The sequence below is a fragment of the Macrosteles quadrilineatus genome, unplaced genomic scaffold (assembly GCF_028750875.1).
Source record: "Macrosteles quadrilineatus isolate MER2022 unplaced genomic scaffold, UCM_ALF_1.0 Scaffold_9__3_contigs__length_116548681, whole genome shotgun sequence".
In the NCBI taxonomy this organism is placed as follows: Eukaryota; Metazoa; Arthropoda; class Insecta; order Hemiptera; family Cicadellidae; genus Macrosteles; species Macrosteles quadrilineatus.
In genome coordinates, this window is record NW_026542602.1 from 109,412,463 (window position 1) to 109,432,607 (window position 20,145).

The 20,145-nt window shown below is 33.7% G+C and overlaps 1 protein-coding gene across 1 annotated transcript in view; it reads right to left on the reverse strand.

Moving 5' to 3' along the window:
* The window catches only part of LOC129003720 (uncharacterized protein DDB_G0283357-like), a 159,320-nt gene that overhangs the window by 52,653 nt on the left and 86,522 nt on the right, over positions 1 to 20,145 (reverse strand). Inside the window, exon 6 of the mRNA XM_054432016.1 lies at positions 4,879 to 5,002. Coding sequence (XP_054287991.1) covers positions 4,879 to 5,002 — 124 coding nt within the window. The remainder of the gene's footprint in view (positions 1 to 4,878; positions 5,003 to 20,145) is intronic.

Here is a 20,145-nt window from a genome sequence, read left to right on the forward strand (position 1 = left end):
ATGTTCATCCAGACTGCTTAGTTTGAAAACTGTTTTAAGTTCAGCTTAATTATAACTGGTTTTTTAATAGTTTTGGTTTCAGTTAGTTGTACTTGATTTAATAATTTCAGATCTATTTAAATAAATGAATGTGCTCATAAATATTTTTTTCGTAAATATTTATTTCTTCACATATGAAACTAGGACGAGGATTATGTCTGTAAATCTCACAATGTAAATAGTGCATTTAATTTCACAGTCTAATTCATTATAATGTGTGAGGGTATATTACCAACAACTTTGAATATTTGTAAGTCAACAAAATGTGAAAATCCAGCCTGAATTCCAGTGATAAGATACCACCTTCCCTCAAAAGCCACATGACAGTTACTGTCATGTGGCTTTTGATGGAAGAGATGGTCCATTTAAATTTTGTAAACAATTAAAGTTTGCAAAATTAAAGTTAATTAAATTTAATTAATAAAGATTATGTAAAAAATTAATGTTAATTTGTAACTTTGAGGTATTTATAATAAAAGAATTGCATTTATTTCAATTAAACCCTTATTCAATCTCCAATGCAATAAAACAATAAGTCTGGAGCTGTCAGAGGCAAAACCACTCATAACAACCAAACGTTCATTCAAACGTGGTTTGCAATGGATCCTTTTATTGATACCACTTTAACTCACATAACATATAGCATGCTGCATCAAAAGTGATATAAATAACAACAGAAGCAGTATTAACAAACTGGGCCATTGCTGTAACAAAACGGAAAAGCCATTGTGTGGAAGAACATATCCTTCAAAATATTTTATGTTTGTATAGAGTTGGCAAACAGAATGATTTACTCATCCCTATATTATGCTTGTAAACTACAGTAAAATACTTTACGTCAAGAACACAGTACGGGTTTGCATAATTTGTTATTGTTTTAACAGTTTTAGTGATTTTGGGCCTCAACCCTGAAGCCTGAAGAAGGGTAGAACACACATCAGGGGTGATTGCTAGGGAAAGCAACCCCATTTCACCATGCCAGCAACCGGAAATTGATAAACCTTAACTGGTTTTGTAACCACAAAAACTGACGACTAACAAAAATGGCAACCAAAAGAAGTGAACTCTCGTTTATTTAAAATGCTTATATTGGCCAACAAAATAATTTTGTTATTGAGCACATCGTGCCCAGTTTTCCGAAAGTTGTTATTTTTATACCTAGACAAAAAAAGAAGAAAAATGATTGAGTCGAGGACTATAGCTGTTCGGGTAAGAACCTTGTTTATAACCCCAAAACGAGACGGAAGCTATTTGAGGAGACAACTTATTAAGGTAAACAGTTCAAGAGACAGTTAAAAGAGTGATAGTAAGACAAGAATTTAGTTCTTTACACTTACAAAAAATGTGATCTCTCAGCATCCGTTTTAGCCAGGGAGTTTAAGGAGCCCTAAAGACGATGCTAATATTGACACTAACACAACTAGTGCTAGAAATACTATTGATATTTTAAGTGGTAGGCATTACGCTATAAGCATACCTTAAAAAAGTGTTTGAACTAAGTAATTATTGGTAAAACTACTATAGTTTTATATTTGGCCTACAAATTTAAATATTTTTGTTGATATAATGTAATATATACTCACACAAAATATGTGAATACTTTACTTCTTCTGTGATGGTGAACATGATAATAAACTAGTTTTTCCTCGGAAAGCAAGCATAATTTTAGTACGGTCTGTCGAAATAATTACCGATGGAAACGGGACAAAATGAGTAAATATAAAAACATTATTTATGTTCTGGATTTTAAACACACTGTAATACAAGAGACAACCTGCAAATAAAACATAAAATTATCTTGCTAATATTGGTGTGACACATTCAAACAATCACGAAAAACCTTTATTCTAACTCTACGGTTGACATTCCGTTTGTTAGCAAAAAGGGGCTAATATTAAAATCAGGTGAAGGGATTGTATCTACTCTAAAATTGGGGACTGTAATTTTATCATTCCCATGCTTCGCCAAGTTCGATGTCTAAGTCTAATTCGTAGATTCAAGCATATTTGTGGCCTCACAGTGCTCGATGAGGTGTATGAAGTGTAGACGTAGGGGCATTTTAAAACTACACAGAAAAACTTTACGAGCACACATGTTGAAGTTATTTGCAAATGTGATGTCTATGTTTTATTTCTGTGTTTTTGCGAAAGAACAAATTTAGCTGTTTAAAGTTTTGGAAAACGAAAAGGCTTACACCACTCAAAATATTATAATTTTGTTTATTTTAAGTTGTTTTTATAGGTTTTTCCTGATTGTAATGGATTTCTTTTGTAACATTAGTTTTATATATCATACATTTTGTTGCAGATTAAAAACCGAAAAACCCCCTAACGTTATCTATACACACTTTTGGTTGATATAGTTTTGATACATTGTATGGATGTATTATTAACTAGTTTACATTAGGGTAATTACCCAAACTAGGGTTAAATCGAACCCTCCAAATAAATACCTTTACTTGCGTTTAAAAATTTCTTGTGTGTAAGACTAAGTATATTACAAACAAATATGGTAAATTTTAAATATAAATATTTAAAATTTTAATCTGTTAATTCAACATCACAAGCTTTGACGGTAAAAATATTCTTCGGGATGTACAATGAATTGAATTTAAAATTGTCATCTCAAAGGATATATTGTTTATTTTTTGACTAATTAGTTTATAAGATTTTCTATTTTTATTCCTACTCTACACTCCAAGCTGCGTAGGTGCAGGGCGTGAGGTACATAACATTGTGACGGTGCCTCAATCGTGAGTGGAACTGAAAATTTACTCTTTACCTCTTGAGTTTCTCTGCGAAATCGGGCCACATACGCCCAATAGATCTCTCCATCCTGTAGGTGGATCATAGCGTCCTAGCAACATCATCATCGCTGTAGAGTACAGCGTAAATATGAAGGTGAAGATGAAGAAGAAGTAGAATAGGAAGAAGAAGAAGAGTAAGAGATAGAAGGTAGTTGAAGAAGATTGTTGAATGAACGAATGGAAGAAGACAGCAATGAGTGAGGATGTTAAATGATAATGTGGTAGCTGAAAATAACTTAAAACATACTGATAACCATTGACCATTGTTAACACCTTCTTTGAAAAATTACTCCAAACGTATTTCACTTAGGATAACTTTTTTAACTATCGTATACCAAGAAGTACCAACAAGGAGCTGTACACACGTTGAACAGCATGTGAAACAAAAACATGGTCGGCGAAGAAAAAAAGCTGCGGCTATATATGTTACAGTCATCTAATGAAACGAACTGAAATGTACTGGTAAAATATTTCATATGACTATTGTCTGCTCCAAGATTGGGAACGTTTGAACAAAAGTAGTAGTTTGACACCAGAACGCATGGAAATCCCTCATTTATATTTAGTAAAAAGGTTTCCTCTATGTTAGAGAAACTATTTATTCAAGGGAAACGTTGGAATTTTATCCCCTAAACAAAGACAAGGATATTTTACAACAGAACCTCAATAAGACATAACCCCTCTATTCATACCTCCTCATGTTGTAATTCTCGCGGATCTATTTATAGCCTGCAAATAATTATCTATTTTCGTGATAAACATTTAAAAAAAAATTGTCTAATTACATTGTGTTCTTGTGATGGTCTAAAAAATTAACATTACACTACTCGATCAAATAAATGTTGATTTATGATTACAGTCTGAAAATTACCGTGTTTTCATACAAATTGTATAATTTAAGATCATGTTTATCGAATCGAGTTTTAATACGAATAGATATTCTTAGTTATGTGAAGTATAGTTGTACCAAAGTTAAAACGTTCAACGTAAACCAAATAACACGGGTAAAACATGTTTGAAAAGATCCAGCTCCATACAGTAAAATGCGGTTGAATCGTTCGGTATAACATAGTCCAAAGATTTTTGTAGAAGTTTCAGAACACCCTATTATACACTCGTTATACAGGGTGTATATAAAGTCCCGCACGGGCTTAATATTTTCTAAACGACAACAGATAAATCAATAAGATTTGGTACATCAACACCACACCTAAAAATCCACTTTTTTAAGGAACTATGAATTTTCTGTCATATCATGGGGACGTCTCGTAAGGAGTCAGAAGAAGCTCTTAAATAGGAGCATAGGTCACATCAGTTTAAAGATATTTACTAGCAGATTATAATGCCACAAATTTGAACTCAAACGGATAACCGAGCCAAGAATGACAGTTGTTCAAAGATTCATTTAATTTGCATTGCTATTATACGCTTACTCCTCAGGGGGCACAGCCCTAGGAATCGGAAGAAAATTGTTAACGTAAGCATAGGGCGATATGCACATCAAATTAAAGGTCTTCACTAGTAGATTACAATGCCTTAAACTCAAGCTCAAAAGAACGCCTGAGTAAAAAATGGCAGTCGTTCAAAGATTCAAAATGGCAGATTCAAGAAATCTTTGAAAAACTGTCATTTTGCGCAGGACCAACCTTTTGAAGTGTGATTTGCGGCATTGTATTCTACTAAAAAAGACCTTTCACTTGATGTGCATATTGACCGATGCTTCCATTTAAGATTTTCTTCCGGCTCCTTGTGGGACGTCCCCATGATATGAAAGAATATTCATCGTTCCTTGAAAAGGTAGATTTTTTTGTGTGGTGTTGATGTATCAAATTTTATTGATTTATCTGTTGTCGTTTAGAAAATATTAAGCCCGTGCGGGACTTTATATACACCTTGTATAGGAAATTGTAGTTATAAAAAATACCGTAATCATAAATACCTACATTACTCTAAAATGTACAAACTTTACGAAGCTGGTGTTCTACCAACCCCTTACAGTTCCATGCCATGCAGCTGCCAGGGAGGGTACTCACCGAAGGGTAGTTCGAACCTGCAGTCTACCAGGAGGGAATGGCCCGTGGGGTTCTTGGTACCCACTACCTCGCCCTCCATCATCACAAGCTCGGCGTCCAGTGACACCCACTCTCCTGGACCCTCCTGCAACCAGGGTATTAACAGCTGATTACTATATTATTTTGTATCTAATATAATTGATTAAAATACTTAAAACAGCTGTTTTAATGTATGCGTTGCGGGTATAAAGTGGCTCATTTACTCCCTAGGGGTAGTCCCCCTAGTTATTAATAGTCACTTAATAGCTTCTCTTAGACAGTGAAGTACCTTTTGTGCGTATTTTGTCTGTGTTAATTTTACTCGTTGAGATTAGCTGGTTTTAGCCAGAGCCCAATGTTGAAACATAAAAAAACAATTTACTGAGGTTAGTACCAGAAATCTTTTATTGAGTAGACCAGCACTGAAACCATTCACCCACGTCCAAAATATACAGTATTAATACGTTGACGAAGTATTACGGACTATTTATAGCTCTAATTAGTAAAGCATGTCATGTTGTTTTGGGATCTAAAATATGACCCCAATTTGATGTTGCAAGAAACATAGAATAGATCATTCATTACGCACACTGGCTATCTATGGGAAACAAAGGAGAAAACATAAATGTTTAGAGAATAAGGAAAACGAATAGAAACACTTGACACGTTTGCGGAACAAAAACCATCAACCGGTGGAAAACACCGTGAATCCTCGATGGACATCAAAGATTTGCATCGAATTAGGGATTAATACAATTGTAATGTATTTGTTAATGGCATTTGAAATACTGTACTTGTAAAAAGTAAAATGTATTGTTTTCTCTTTTTTATTCATCATTATCAACCAAAGGGGTCCATTTTATGTTCGACTGAATGATGAACCAACTATCAATTATCAATTATTTGAGATGAGTCACCACATAAAAGTGTGTATTTTCACCCAAATGAGAGTGAGGAATGAGTGTAGAATGGAGTGAGATGATCTGTGTAGCTATGTCACTGATAGTATCAGCTGGTTTATCAGTCAGGATCATTTTAAAGGCGAATTTTCAGGAACAGCTGGGTCCGGTTTCGAACCAAAATCTTGAATTTTCTCAAGATCGCACCGGTGACCTTTTGATTGCCAGAAAAGCATTCTGACCACTCAGCTACCAAACCAGTCGAATTATACATGAAAATATTATTTGGGTACAGGATCAAAGGACATACAGTGGTCGTATGTGGTCGTACTGACTTCGAAGTTATATTACTGAACTCTTAAACACCAAGAAATACTAATACTGTACATCTACATCTACATATCTACACGTAGATCTACCATATACACTTATAACTCACTTAATAAGTTTCATTTATATTTACGTAGCCTATTATTTTGTTTGTTACACTTGGCAGTCCTTTGAGGAATAGAAGACGTCAATATGTAAGTTTTAAGGGATGATAACAAACCATTAAACTGTCTTCAGTTAATTCATAAGATTGATGAATATACACGGAGAACAGCATGCTACACCCACGCTGTAAACGGGTTCATATAGGAAGGGGTTGTTCAATAGTACTGCGTTAATATGGTATCCTTGTACTCGATTTGTATTGTAATAGGTAAACCCCTAATACTGTACAGTATTCGGTTCATACCTTAATGTTTAAATGTTTCTCGCATGAGTTGTTAACCGAGAGTGTTTAAATCTGACAGAAAATAGTCTTTCATAATTGTCACCAAACTGACATTTTTTTATCAAAATTATATAATTTTCCAAATCCTTATACAGTATAGTTAATAGAAATACCACAACATAGTTACAGAGTAAAGAAACTATGATGACATCATGTAAAAGTTTAAAAATCTCAAAACTAGAAAAAAATATTCAGTTAAATATCACTCCATCCGAATAAAAAAACAAGGTGATTAATGCATAGAGTAAAGTGGTTTTACAAAGAGGAATCCTATAAATAAACCTGAGAGTTAAACCAGAATCTGAGAGATAAGGAACAGGATGTTACTACCTGCTTACCTGCCTACATAAAACAATGTTGACAAATCATATATTAATCCTGTAACTAGTATAGGATTATTGATTATTGACTGAAAGCTTACTGGGAAAATGTACTTTCAAACTGAATATTTGTTTTAAATACTGTCGACTTTGATTAAAAAATAAAGTTACTTTTTGTGTGTAATAATGTATAATACTTTAATTGTATATTGTAATAATATAAGTTTTGAAATTTAGGGCTTTAATTTATTTCCAGAGAGATGATATAAGTTGTTTCTTATCCAAAAAGATTCAACTAGGCTATTTTAATGTATTTTTAAGGAGATATTCTCCTCAATTAAAATGTCGGTAACGATCAAAACAGCTCGTGTTATGTTACGTCTACGGTGGTATTATTGGAAACTTGAACGGGTGGTTTTGACGATGTCGTGGACAAAGAAGCGATCACTATGAGATACATTATTTTATATATACAGTGAAGCATTACATTTTAACCTAACTTTATTGTAGAGCGTGGCATTGAAGAATTACACTACTATTATCTTAATATTAGTTTTACGATTTTCGCTAAAACATGTACTGTAGTCTCTATTTGTGAATTTTGTCGACAGAAGTACTTATGTAGGCGGATAAACATGAATTTTACTTCGCTGTTAACACCTTTTGATAAAATAACAAAAAATGTTTTACTATGAATCACAGAAAAAAATTTAAACTACTTTTTCAAAAACCGTGTTAACGCTTATCAAAACAAGCATAGTGTTTCATTTCACGAAAATTGCCACCCTGGAGGAACTTTGTAACAATAAATTACCCAGTTTTCCTCACCAGAAATATAAGCTACGCTTATGATAGCCCTATGTATTGATAAATTCTAACATTGCAATTAAACTGAAAAAATGTTTAAATTTTCAAATGCACCTATGTGATTTCTTCAAAGTACATCTCTCTCATGAAACAAAAACAAAATTTGTTGTAGAATGTACCTACTCCATCCACCTACCTCATTAAAAATTAATTAAACCATTCTCTTTACGAAATTCGGTAAAAACGCCTGAAAGCTCAACAACATCTTCGCCTCATTTTATTCCTAACCTAATGACACGTGGAGGTGTCATTGCGTGGCGTTTATTTGTCTTCAACTTTCCCTCTCAAAGCAAGAGAGTTCCCTCCAAATCCGGCGTCCGGTCGCTGGTTGACGAGTTGACGACTGCTGTCACCTCGCCGGTCTGTCACTTTCACGATATACATTCCCAGCCTGTAACCGCATTGGCAGGACGCGATTTAACAGCATCCGGTATCCGTAAGATATCCGGTATAAACCGTTTAAGGTATAATCAAACAAGTGCAAGAAGTCCCAGAGTAAACTATTGAATCAACTGCGACTGGTTGGTAAAGAGGTTTTGGCGCCTTTATCAAATGGCTAAGTGATGATAACTGCTAAAAAAGAATTAAGCTTATGCTATGAAAGACTTTAACTCGTGTTAGGCACATGTTTTGTCGGCAAAGTATCGTTATTAGTGGTTTACATGTTGATGGCTTCTTTATGTTTAAATGACTGTCTGTCGGTTTCGGTATACTAAAAGTACAGTTGAAAATGGAAGCTTAACGCTGTAAAGTACTGTAAATATTGGCCGTTAGAAAAACGATTAGTCCAAATGGCTGACAAGAGAAACCAAAATCAATGTATATACCTTATCATAATCATCCCAGTACCAGTTGGACAGTTGGTATGGCTCATAAACCTGGACACTAAACGTTGACTGTTTTACTTTTTTCAGAAAACGCTGTATGCTAAAGGTTCAAATGGTTGTAAAATGTTGGTTGTTTTAACGTAAACAAATTTTATTTGCAAAGACCATATATAAAAAACAGTGCTAACAAAATAAAATAATAATTTAAATAAACCAACACAAAGAAAACGCGTATGATTTACACATAATAATCGTAATTCTTTATAACCATCAAAGTATGTTTAAAGTTAATTTTCAAAAGTAGTAGAGAAAACTAAATCTCTGTCAAAAATATAATACAAGACACCATTCGTAGAATTGGTAACGTTGGAGATAAAATAAATTGTGAATACTGAAATGGGTTAAAATTGCCTAGGAAACAACATACTTTTTAATCAAACATTCAAACTATTAGGAAACATGTATAGATATAAATTACCGCTTCTTCTAAAACTCAGTGCATACTCCTACCTAGGAGTCGTAGGGGACGCGGTGATGATTACTGTTATACGCCACCGGTATGTAGAAAAAATGAAAACCCAGGAGCGCCAGCAAGAAGACGAAGCTAGTAGTGTGGAGACACACCAAGAAAGTGATGACTAGCATTTGCTCCAAATTACAACAAAATTCCAGTGAACTACGACAATAAACGAGTTTATAATTATTAGCTACTCCACATGATCAGCCATCGCCGGGCATAGCCCCAGAATACCGTCCAGAAGACAAGACGAGGATCTGCACTGCGGAGGTGCGGTGTACCACGACACATTCAAGACACCGGAGTAAAAGCCAAGCTACCTCCCAGTGGGCGATGGTGAAAAACATGAGGATTAAAATTATTGTGAACTTCAAGAATTTGGCACTAAGTACTCAACATTTCAAGAGCTTTTGTATACAGACCTAAGAATTCGACCATTCCTCATGATCAGCCATCGCCGGGCATAGCCCCAGAATACCGTCCAGAAGACAAGACGAGGATCTGCACTGCGGAGGTGCGGTGTACCACGACACATTCAAGACACCGGAGTAAAAGCCAAGCTACCTCCCAGTGGGCGATGGTGAAAAACATGAGGATTAAAATTATTGTGAACTTCAAGAATTTGGCACATAGTACACAAAATTTCAAGAGCTTTTGTATACAGACCTAAGAATTCGACCATTCCTCATGATCAGCCATCGCCGGGCATAGCCCCAGAATACCGTCCAGAAGACAAGACGAGGATCTGCACTGCGGAGGTGCGGTGTACCACGACACATTCAAGACACCGGAGTAAAAGCCAAGCTACCTCCCAGTGGGCGATGGTGAAAAACATGTGGATTAAAATTATTGTAGATTTAAATAAAATTTTTGTTTAAAAAACTGGAATTCTTTTAATGAACGAAATTGTTGTAACCTTCTACTCAAGTATATGTGGTTAATGGGTAGTATTAAGTATCTCTCAAACATAAAATCGTTTTGAGAACCCTTTAAAACAAAGAATATAGACAAATTGAGTACAGTCAATCCGTATCCAACGGTAAGAAAAGTGGCGTAAAAGGAATTCAATCTGAAATTTATGTTTTTTGAATTGCTTTACCGAATCTGAAGTTGTCCATCAAATATTTCTTGAGCGTTCTGAGATATTCGCAAAAATTTTCGAAATTTTAGCTTTTTCAGTTTTTATGTTACAAGTTGAAAACTAATATGAATTCTAGTGACTTTTACCTCTTATAAAAATTTTAGTTGATAACATTTCCTTCAAAATGCACTAATCACATTTGAAAATCAATTAGAAATAACCTCCGCTAGAGCGCATTGAAAATTAACTATTTTCTTTACTTTAAAATATGAATACAATGAATACAATGAATTTATTTGGCCAATCAACAACAACACTGTTACAGGCTATGTCAATGTACAAGCATGATGTACAAGCATAAAATAAAATGAATATCAAGACTTAAAAATCAAACCAAGCAAAAATCGATCAAAACCAACCATGTGAAAAAAAATATGTTCAAGACCATGCACAAAAAGATACAAAGCAAACAAATGCAGTTCATGCAAAATGCATGCACTATGCAAAAACAGCAAACAGGCTGTTCAGAGGAAAACTTAACTAAATACAGTTTCAAAAAACTCTTTGAATTTGAAAAAAGGATTTTCAATCAGCCAATAAAATATTGCGGTTTGGAAGTTCTTTCTTTCCAGATTTCTCACATGACCAGCAAGGTGATTGAACAGTTTTATTCCTGAAACAGGGTATGACCTAGCTCTTTTATCAGTCCTGGAACGAGGAATGACAAGCTTAGAACTAAACCTAGTGTCATGATTGTGCACTGAACTGGTTACATGTAAATCATTCATGCTGTTCTTAATACTAACAAGGCATTGGAATATATACATATTTACAACTGTCAGAATTCTTTGTCTCTTAAACAAGGGCTTACTGTGTTCTTTATAGTGAGCATGACAGAGAATCCTTACTGCCTTCTTTTGCAGTCGCAGGATCTTTTCGACATTGGGTGAATGGCCCCACAAAATTAACCCATAGGATATGTGAGGTTGGAAAAATGCAAAGAAGGACATTCTAAGGGTACTCTGTGGCAATTGGTCACTTAGACGTCTTAAAAGATGTACTACTCTACTTAGTTTAGTACAGACTTGGCTTATGTGGTCTTTCCAATTGAGACAGGGGTCAAGGGTTATACCAAGGAGTTTGACAGGCTCTTGGAAAGGAACAATCTGGGAATCACATAGGCTAAATGTTATGCACTGTGTTTTCTCATTATTGAGCACTAATTTATTGTCAACAAACCAATTTGAGGCTGACTCAAAACTCTTCTTAACAGACAGCTCTGCTTGTTCACGGGTCGCTTTACATGATATAAGGGAAGTATCATCTGCTTACAACATGCAATTACCTTCAAGTCTGGTATAGAGGTCATAATTTGTTACTAAAAATAACAGAGGTTCCATAATGGAACCTCGCGGAACCCCGTGTCTTACAGCTAATGGTTTAGATGTAATACCATTCCAACTTACAACCTGTTGGCGATCACTGAGGTAGGATTTGACCAATCTCAGAGCACTGCCTTCTAGGCCATATTTTCCCAATTTCAGGAGAAAAATTTCATGTGACACGCAATCAAAAGCGCGAGAGAGGTCACAAAGTATTACGGAGGTAGATTTCTTAGACTCAAAAGCATCAACAATTAATTGTACAATAGAATCAACAGCCAATATAGTGGATTTGGCTTTCCTGAAGCCAAATTGACCAGGCACCAGAAGGCTGTGTGCTTCAAGGTGGTCGTACAATTGAGCAAACATAATAGCTTCAAACAGTTTAGAAAATACAGGAATCAACGATATTGGTCGATAACTTGCAACATTGTCACGGGACCCTTTTTTATAGACAGGCACAGTTCTAGAGACTTTTAATGGAGCAGGAAAAATACCTATTAAAACTAGCAGCATACCGTTGCAGGCAGTTTTGGTTATATTTTTATTTATTTTATATATTTTACATATATTTTTATATATTTTTATTTTATTTTATATATTTATATATTTTTTTTGTTATATTCAAGTTTTGGTTTGATTTTTATACTCAGCTAACACCCACCCTCTTCCTCCCCATAACTATCTCAAAACCCCTATACATACCGTGAGTCACGAAAGTAATGTTAAACTTTTATTTGACCATAGCTACTTAATTCAGATAACAAGTGTAGGTTAGCTTAGAATATGTATGCTATGTTAATGATTATGTACTGTATACTTTGGAACATATAAATTCACAGTTACTCTTTCTCAGGGATTTTTTTCGACACTTCGCGGAGTTGGGATAAGCCATAGCCGTCTGTAGTATATATACTAGAGACGGCTATGGATAAGCCTGTTCTTCCTACGTTTCTTGTGCGGAATGTGATAAATAATGCTAGGGAGGAAGGTTTCCATAAAATTTCGCTTTTTTTGCGAATATCTCGGAACGCTCAAGCAATATTTGTAGGCTATTTTTGTCTAAGTGGTTTTACAACGGATTGACTGGACTGAAATATATAGTTATAGACAATAACTAGTTAAATGAATAAATAAATATATAGCTAGGTATGTTCTATAGGCAAATATGTCAAATTACATTAAAGTGAAGTTTAACAACACTTTTATAAGCACGCTACAAAAATTTAAAATATGTTTTTACTAAAGATTTACGATTTTATAATACTTAAACAAACCTTATTGGTAAGACATGCTTTGAACAGGTGCAAATTTTAATTAAAAGAAAATTGTCAACTCATTGAATCATCAAATTAAAAATTATCTGATTAATAAAGCTACTCCTTAACTTAATTTAAAGATATTTTTCGAGTATTTTATGCAAACAGCAAACCTTACGTTTCTAAAGCTTTGCAGTGTTAAGAACGTAAGAAAAACTATTAGAAACTAAAGAACGGTAAGACGAAAACGACCAAAGGTTTTGAGTTTAATAACAATTTTCCCTCCGAAACTTGACAAAACCGCGCTTTATAAGACGGACATAACTACTACAGCTTTAGAATGACAATAATTAAGCAGTAAAAATAAATACCTTCATCATAAAATATATACATTTAAAGATAAAATTAACAAATTAGGTAAGTAGGAACTAAGTAAATATGTGCCCACTCAAAGCAATAACTTACTAGCTGAATTTTTTCCACGGGCGTTACCCGTGGGTTTGAGAGATACATTACGGTATATGGGGCAGGCCACACTAGAGTAAATACCCCCGCCGCAGCAAACCTGCAGACTAAGCGAATTTCAACTTGTCTGATTACATTTTTACTAAAATATTTCCATAAATAAAACATAAGTTACATATTTCCAATTTAAATAACATATTAGATTTAACGAGTGCTTAGGTTTGCTGCTACGGGGAAGGTAAAAAGTGTTTTTGACAATATGTCAATAGTATAGGATGAAATAAAAAAAACTGCCAAATTTTATCAACATTATATCCATAAACAAGTAAATTACAACAGTTTTCATTTTCTCCATAAGAATAACATGGGAATTTTAAATTACACTTTTTTTGAATTTTCTCTGTGACCGTTAGGCATACAACAGCGCTTCAATATACTAAATTATTAATTTTTTTAAGCTCTACAAAATGGTTGAGGAAGAAAATACAAAATCTTTTGTTTTTGCGTAAAAAAATGGGAAAAACCCATTTTTACCCCATAAAACCCCCCATAAACCCCTGTTAGCATGGTCCGTTTATGCTGGTTCGCGAACTCGTTCGAATAAATGTAGGTTTACACGTTTGTACCAAATTTCATCAAAATCGGATCATTTTTGCTCGAGTTATCGCGCTAACGGATATATATATAAATATATATATATATATATATATGAATTTGAACGGATGGTGTTTTTGGCCTCTGGGGACCTCAAAACAAAAAAGTAAATCGGTCCCGGGTCTAGGTCTTACCATGAGACCTACGGTAATAGCTTATTCCCTATATGGGAAATTCGCTAAAACGTCCGTGAATCATCCAAATACACGTGCAAATCCGTGACAAACGGAATTGTACGTGTATTCTCTACTAACATCCCACGGGCGTTGCACGTAAAACTAGTCGCGGGGCATTGCGGCTTATGGGAGTGAACACACTCATCTTATCTCGCTGATTTTTTTCCACGGACGTTTCTATACTGTACAGTGAGCGTGGAGGGGAGGGGGCGGAACACGGACACGGACGATTTTTATTGCCAGTGTGGCATGCTCTATCAGTCTCACTGGTTTGTATTAATCTCACATCTCGTAAGACTTTCAAACTGTTTCACGTGCGTCGCACGTGAAAACGGAAAAAAAACAGTCTCGCTGGTTAAAAATTACAAGTGTGGCCCCGGCCTTAGAGAGACCGTCTCTGAAGAAGATAAATACATCAAAGTTAATAGTGGATACGTACTAAAATAACAAATAGTTACATTTGCATTACACAGACAGTACTGTGAAAAATACATAAATACGTTTTAGCGAATTTCCCTATAGGGAAGTAGCTATTACCGTAGGTCTCATGGTAAGACTTAGGCCCGGGACGGATTTACTTTTTCATTTTGATGTCCCCAGAGGCCAAAAACACCATTCTTTAAAAATTTTATATATGTATATATATATATATATGTATATATATATATATATATATATATATATATATATATATATATATAGATTTATATATATGTGTGTCCGTGAACACGATAACTTGAGTAATTTTTATCCGATTTTGATGAAATTTGGTTTGAAGGTGTAAGGCGGGATAAACTTGAATGAGTTCGCGATCCAGCATGATCGGACCATGGGAACAGGGTTTTATGGGGGGTTTTATGGGGTAAAAATTGGTTTTTCTCACTTTTGACCCTCAAAATACAAAATTGCCCGATTTTTCTCTAAACCTTCTTAAAGAGCTTAAAAAGACAAACAATTCAGTATATCAAAGTGTTTTTGTACGGTTATTGGTTACGGAGAAAACTAAAAAAATTGTAAATTTAAAATTCCCATGTTATTCTTATGGAGAATATTTTAAAATGTTGTAGTTTTGCTTGTTTATTGATATCTTTTGATCAAACTTGGCAAATGTATTCATTTTCTACTAAGCAATAATTATTTTACTTAAAATACACACTTTATTAGTTTCCTTGTAGCAGCAAACCTAGGTACTCGTTAAACCTAATGTTATTTAAATAGATCGATTGAAAATCAATTCAGCCAAATGGAAATTCGCTTAGACGGCAGGTTTGCAGCGGCGGGGGTATTTATCTTACTGACTGAACAAAAAAAGAAAACCTAAATACTGTAGCCAAAAATGTTCTTTCCTCGAACATCTGTAATATCGCTTGAGCTGATTTTTCTGCACTAAATGAAGTCGACGTAGCGCTTTCCAGTGGAATTGGTCTGTATAATCCAATTAAGAAACCCATTGGCCGATACATTCAATAATATCTCCCAATAGAACATTCCTTATGCTCTAAATTAAATATGTCTGAAAAGATCTAATTTCAGTATTAAGTAGACTAAAATATAAAACAATATCTAAATAGTTATTATTTTACTATAGACGATGCTATGTGGATAAAGTTTATTTTAACTGAAGGGAAAGTGTTATTAGTACACATTATCATTTTAAACATAGAAGTACACATTCTGTCGAATATAGAACCACTATCATTCTTCCTTTGGTTGTTACATTTAGTTCACATACATCAACGTAGTAAAAGTAAAGTTTGAATACTAAACATGTTTTGAGCCTGTAGTGGAAATTGAAAAAAGTAGTAAGTTATTTTATGTAAACATATTTAGCAATTTTAGCTCACAATCACACGCTTTTTAGTTTGATTTCATGCAGTTTTCAACTGTAACTGGTTCAATGGTATAATACTGTGAAATAATACATGAACCACACATGACCATACTCGGAATGACTTTTTACCAGCAGAATTTGACGGATGAGAGTATACTAACTTCTCTATAGGTGTATGATTTAGATTTAGTATCCATAATTTCAGTTATTTTACATTAATTATTAATTTGTGGTTGATGGTGTGTACAGTTAAATAAGGTTTAACTGTATGCATTTCAAATACCACCGCCACAGCAAACCGGCAGACTTTACAAATTGCAATTTGAATAATTTCCTTTTTTATATTTCTTTAACCTTGTCATCCAAGATTTACGACCTTCTAAAAAGCAGAAAAAAAACATTAAGCCATACATTTAATTTTCAAATACATTGTGGCAATACTATGTCCATATCTTATATTTATTGCACTAAAGATGATAACAAATGATAAAGTTTAAATTCCAATTCTAAAACTACATTTAGGAAAGACATCTCATTGACATTAAAAGGACTGGAAACAGTTAATCTCCACTGGAGAAACTAAGAAACACCCCCACACTCTACTTAATCCTTTCTCGGAACACATTGAAATAAACACTTAAGATAAAGCTCTTGTTTACTTCGTTAATGGTGCTAAAATCCTTACCTGTGAATTCCTAAAAGATTTCCAGTAAAACTAAGTCAATTTAGGGTAATTAAAAGATGTTTTAAATGGAATCCTTTAAGGAATAGGTTTGATTCATCCATACAAATAATTATGTACTAAAAATGCATTCTCTAAAATTGCAGCCACTTATATATTTTCTATAGCACAATAAAATGAACGCTAAATAAAGTCTTGGATAAATAACAGTTAATAAATACATTCGAGAAATCAATGTTGTTTTGTTGCCTATTGTGTTTGCTTGGGCTCCTACTCTTTTCTTCATATGCAAACACCTCCTAGACGGCTGAAGCAATCGTTTTCAAATTTTGCATGATGATAAATACTATATTAGTGAGCGCTATAATCAAAGAGTAGAAATCTAAAAGGCGTAAAAGATTTCTCCCAGGAATCCGCCACATGGGGTTTTAAGTTTCAATGTAATCCTTATGGAAGCAGTATTTGACAAAGCAGTACATAAACAAAGGCATAAGACCACCTGTTGACTTAAATGCAATACATCAGGGTTGTTGAAATTTTAAATTACGGACATTAGAACAGAAACGGTATGGACCATAAACAAAAAAATTACGACATTGACTCTAGCCCAATGGTTTGGAAGTTTTTGACAGTTCCCTTCAAAATAAGAATCCCGCATAAACATTATTACTTTCGGGTGAGTAACATAATTTGTTTATATTTATGATCTATACAGTTTCACTTTGTGGTTTGCATGCTGTTTGTCACCTCTTTAATTACCTTAAAAGTCTAATTAATGTCATTACAAAGACATTACAATACTAATTAAAATAAAACTGATAAGGCAGATAACAGTAAAAGGCCCCCCAAAGAGCCTCTACCATTACACATCGGATCTACCATGTACCATGTCTCGCTGGCTTTTAGCGTTAGATTGTACCTAATGGAATTTATAGTGGCAAGCAAGTTGTCATGAGTTAGTCAAGGGCTGGTTCCGGTTTATAGCAGTATTTGCTGTTTTACATGTACCTATTGGCATATTCTGAATTGTGATATAGGTTCAAATCGATTATCCATTAGAACAATAAATACGGTAAACTCATAAACAAGAAAAGTAATTAAAGATAAGTAATTAAGTAATTAAACATACAACATTTAATCAATAACAATTATCAAGTTGAAACCAAACGGATTCTTTTAAGAATTTCTGTAAAGGAAGCACATTTTTTTATTATGAGATCACATAATTCAGAGAGTAGAAAAGAATTGAAAAAACAATCAATTCTAAAATTTAAAATGTCTTTCTGTTACTTTGATTTTCTATTTAGAAATAACTTTAACCTACCTTAATAAATTAAAAATGTATTTTGTTACTTTATGTTTCCTTCATCCTGAATTAAAGATTAAATATTTTTCAAGCTACTTCATTTAACTACGTGTATCCACCTTAGTTTATTGGAGACAAGAATTATTCAGTCTAAGCGACATAATTGTCATATTAGTCATCCAATAGTTGAAAAATATACAACGAAAAAAATATTTTTACTTCAAATATTGTTAGCTTGTCACGAGTACATTTTTTTTAAACCAGTTACTCCTCCGGAAACATTCTATTATAAGCAAATATACAGAACAAAATAAATCCTCGTTTGTCATAAGCAATTGTTAAGTAAAACAAACTGGATTTGTCAAAATCTGTCACTAAAGCAACATCAAAGAGTGTTAATTTTTACGAAGATAGAATACACAGGTGTTAGAGTATTTACTTGCCAGCCTTCATATGTCAAGCACAGGAAGCCGTTAATAAAACATATATCCCCCTGTTTGGGGTTGTTATGGGTATACTCGCAGTGACAGGGTCCCTTGATGTGGTCAACATGATTCTGTACCTCCTGCTTTGCATGCTTTATTGCTTCACACACTACAATAACATCTTTGGCAACTTGTGTTTACAGTGATATAACCTGATAGTACATGATTTCCATATTTATAAGTATTCTTAGTGATAAATATCGATTATTGTTTTACAGTAGGGTCTAAAATTTCAAAAAAATACAAACGATATAAAATAAAATCGTACATTTTTAGAATTGCCATATCCCCTGACAGTAACAATATGCTGAAAGTTTTGAGGAAAAGAAATACTGAATTACTTTATTGGAATTTAACTTAACTAAAGTTTTGGAATAAAAAATATTATGTCTAAATATCTACAATTAATCCATGTACATCAGCAAAACTTTACAAAATTGACCTGAAAGTACATAACAACTAATTAACTAAAGCCATAGAAATTATTTGGGATATTTGTTGATGGATATCCCTAATATGGAGACATTTATTTCTTGGTTGTCTCCTAAATAGATCAGCCTGCGACCAATGGTAAGAACAATACACTATTGTGTAACATACGTAACATACGAGTAGTTATTTAATTTTCACCTTTGCCTGTTTATGCTTTCTTTGTTATTTAAATTGCTTATGTTTAGATGTGAGTTTTTGTTCTTCTACGTGCTGCTTTATTTATTGAAGAAAAAAATCATCTAAAAGATATCAATAACAATTTTCTTATTTTGTTTGGTACTGTCAGGATTTTCTGAACTATACAGCACACTTTTACAGATCGTAATTTAATATAGCATGCCACTTGTAAAAATATAATTTGTAAAATTATTTTTTACCGTTGGAACATTTTAAGATGTTAATTATTTTAAATATGGCATGAGGTAAACATACATACCAACATAACAAACCAAGTCCCTTTTAGTAACCTGAGCCAAATAAATACAAGAGTAAAAAAATATATTTGAATAATTTTCTTCGGGGATGTCTGTTGCCGTGACGCCCTAGGTAGGCGATTGACTTTTAGATATTGAATGATTCTGTTCCATCAATAGACAAAGGTGTTGTCCTGTGAGTTTGGGATTAGATACAGACAATCGTGTCTAGAACGTCAATTATAACCACCCCATTTTACCAGTTAGGCATCAATAAATACAACATGTGATAGAACTCAGTGGGAAGTGATAAACACAATATACCTCCGCCGCAGCAAACCTGCCGACTAAGCGAATTTCCATTTGTCTGAATTGATTTTCCGTTAAATATATTTTAATAACATTAGGTTTAACGAGTACCTAGGTTTGCTGCTACAAGGAAACTAATAAAGTGTGTTTTTGAGTAAAATATTGATAGCTTAGTACAAAATAAATAAATTTGCCAAGTTTGATCAAAATATCATAAACAAGCAAACTACAACATTTGAGAATATTCTCCATAAGAATAACATGGGAATTTTAAATTTACAGTTTTTTTAATTTTCTCCGTTACAAATAATCGAACAAAAATACTTTTACATACTAAATTATTTGTTTTTTTAAGCTCTTTAAAAAGGTCTAAAGAGAAATTGGGAAATTTTGTGTTTTGAGGGTCAAAAGTGAGAAAAGCCAATTTTCACCCAATAAAACCCCCTGTAAAGCCCCGTTTCCATGGTCCGATCGTGCTGGTTCGCGAACTCATTCAAGTTTATCCC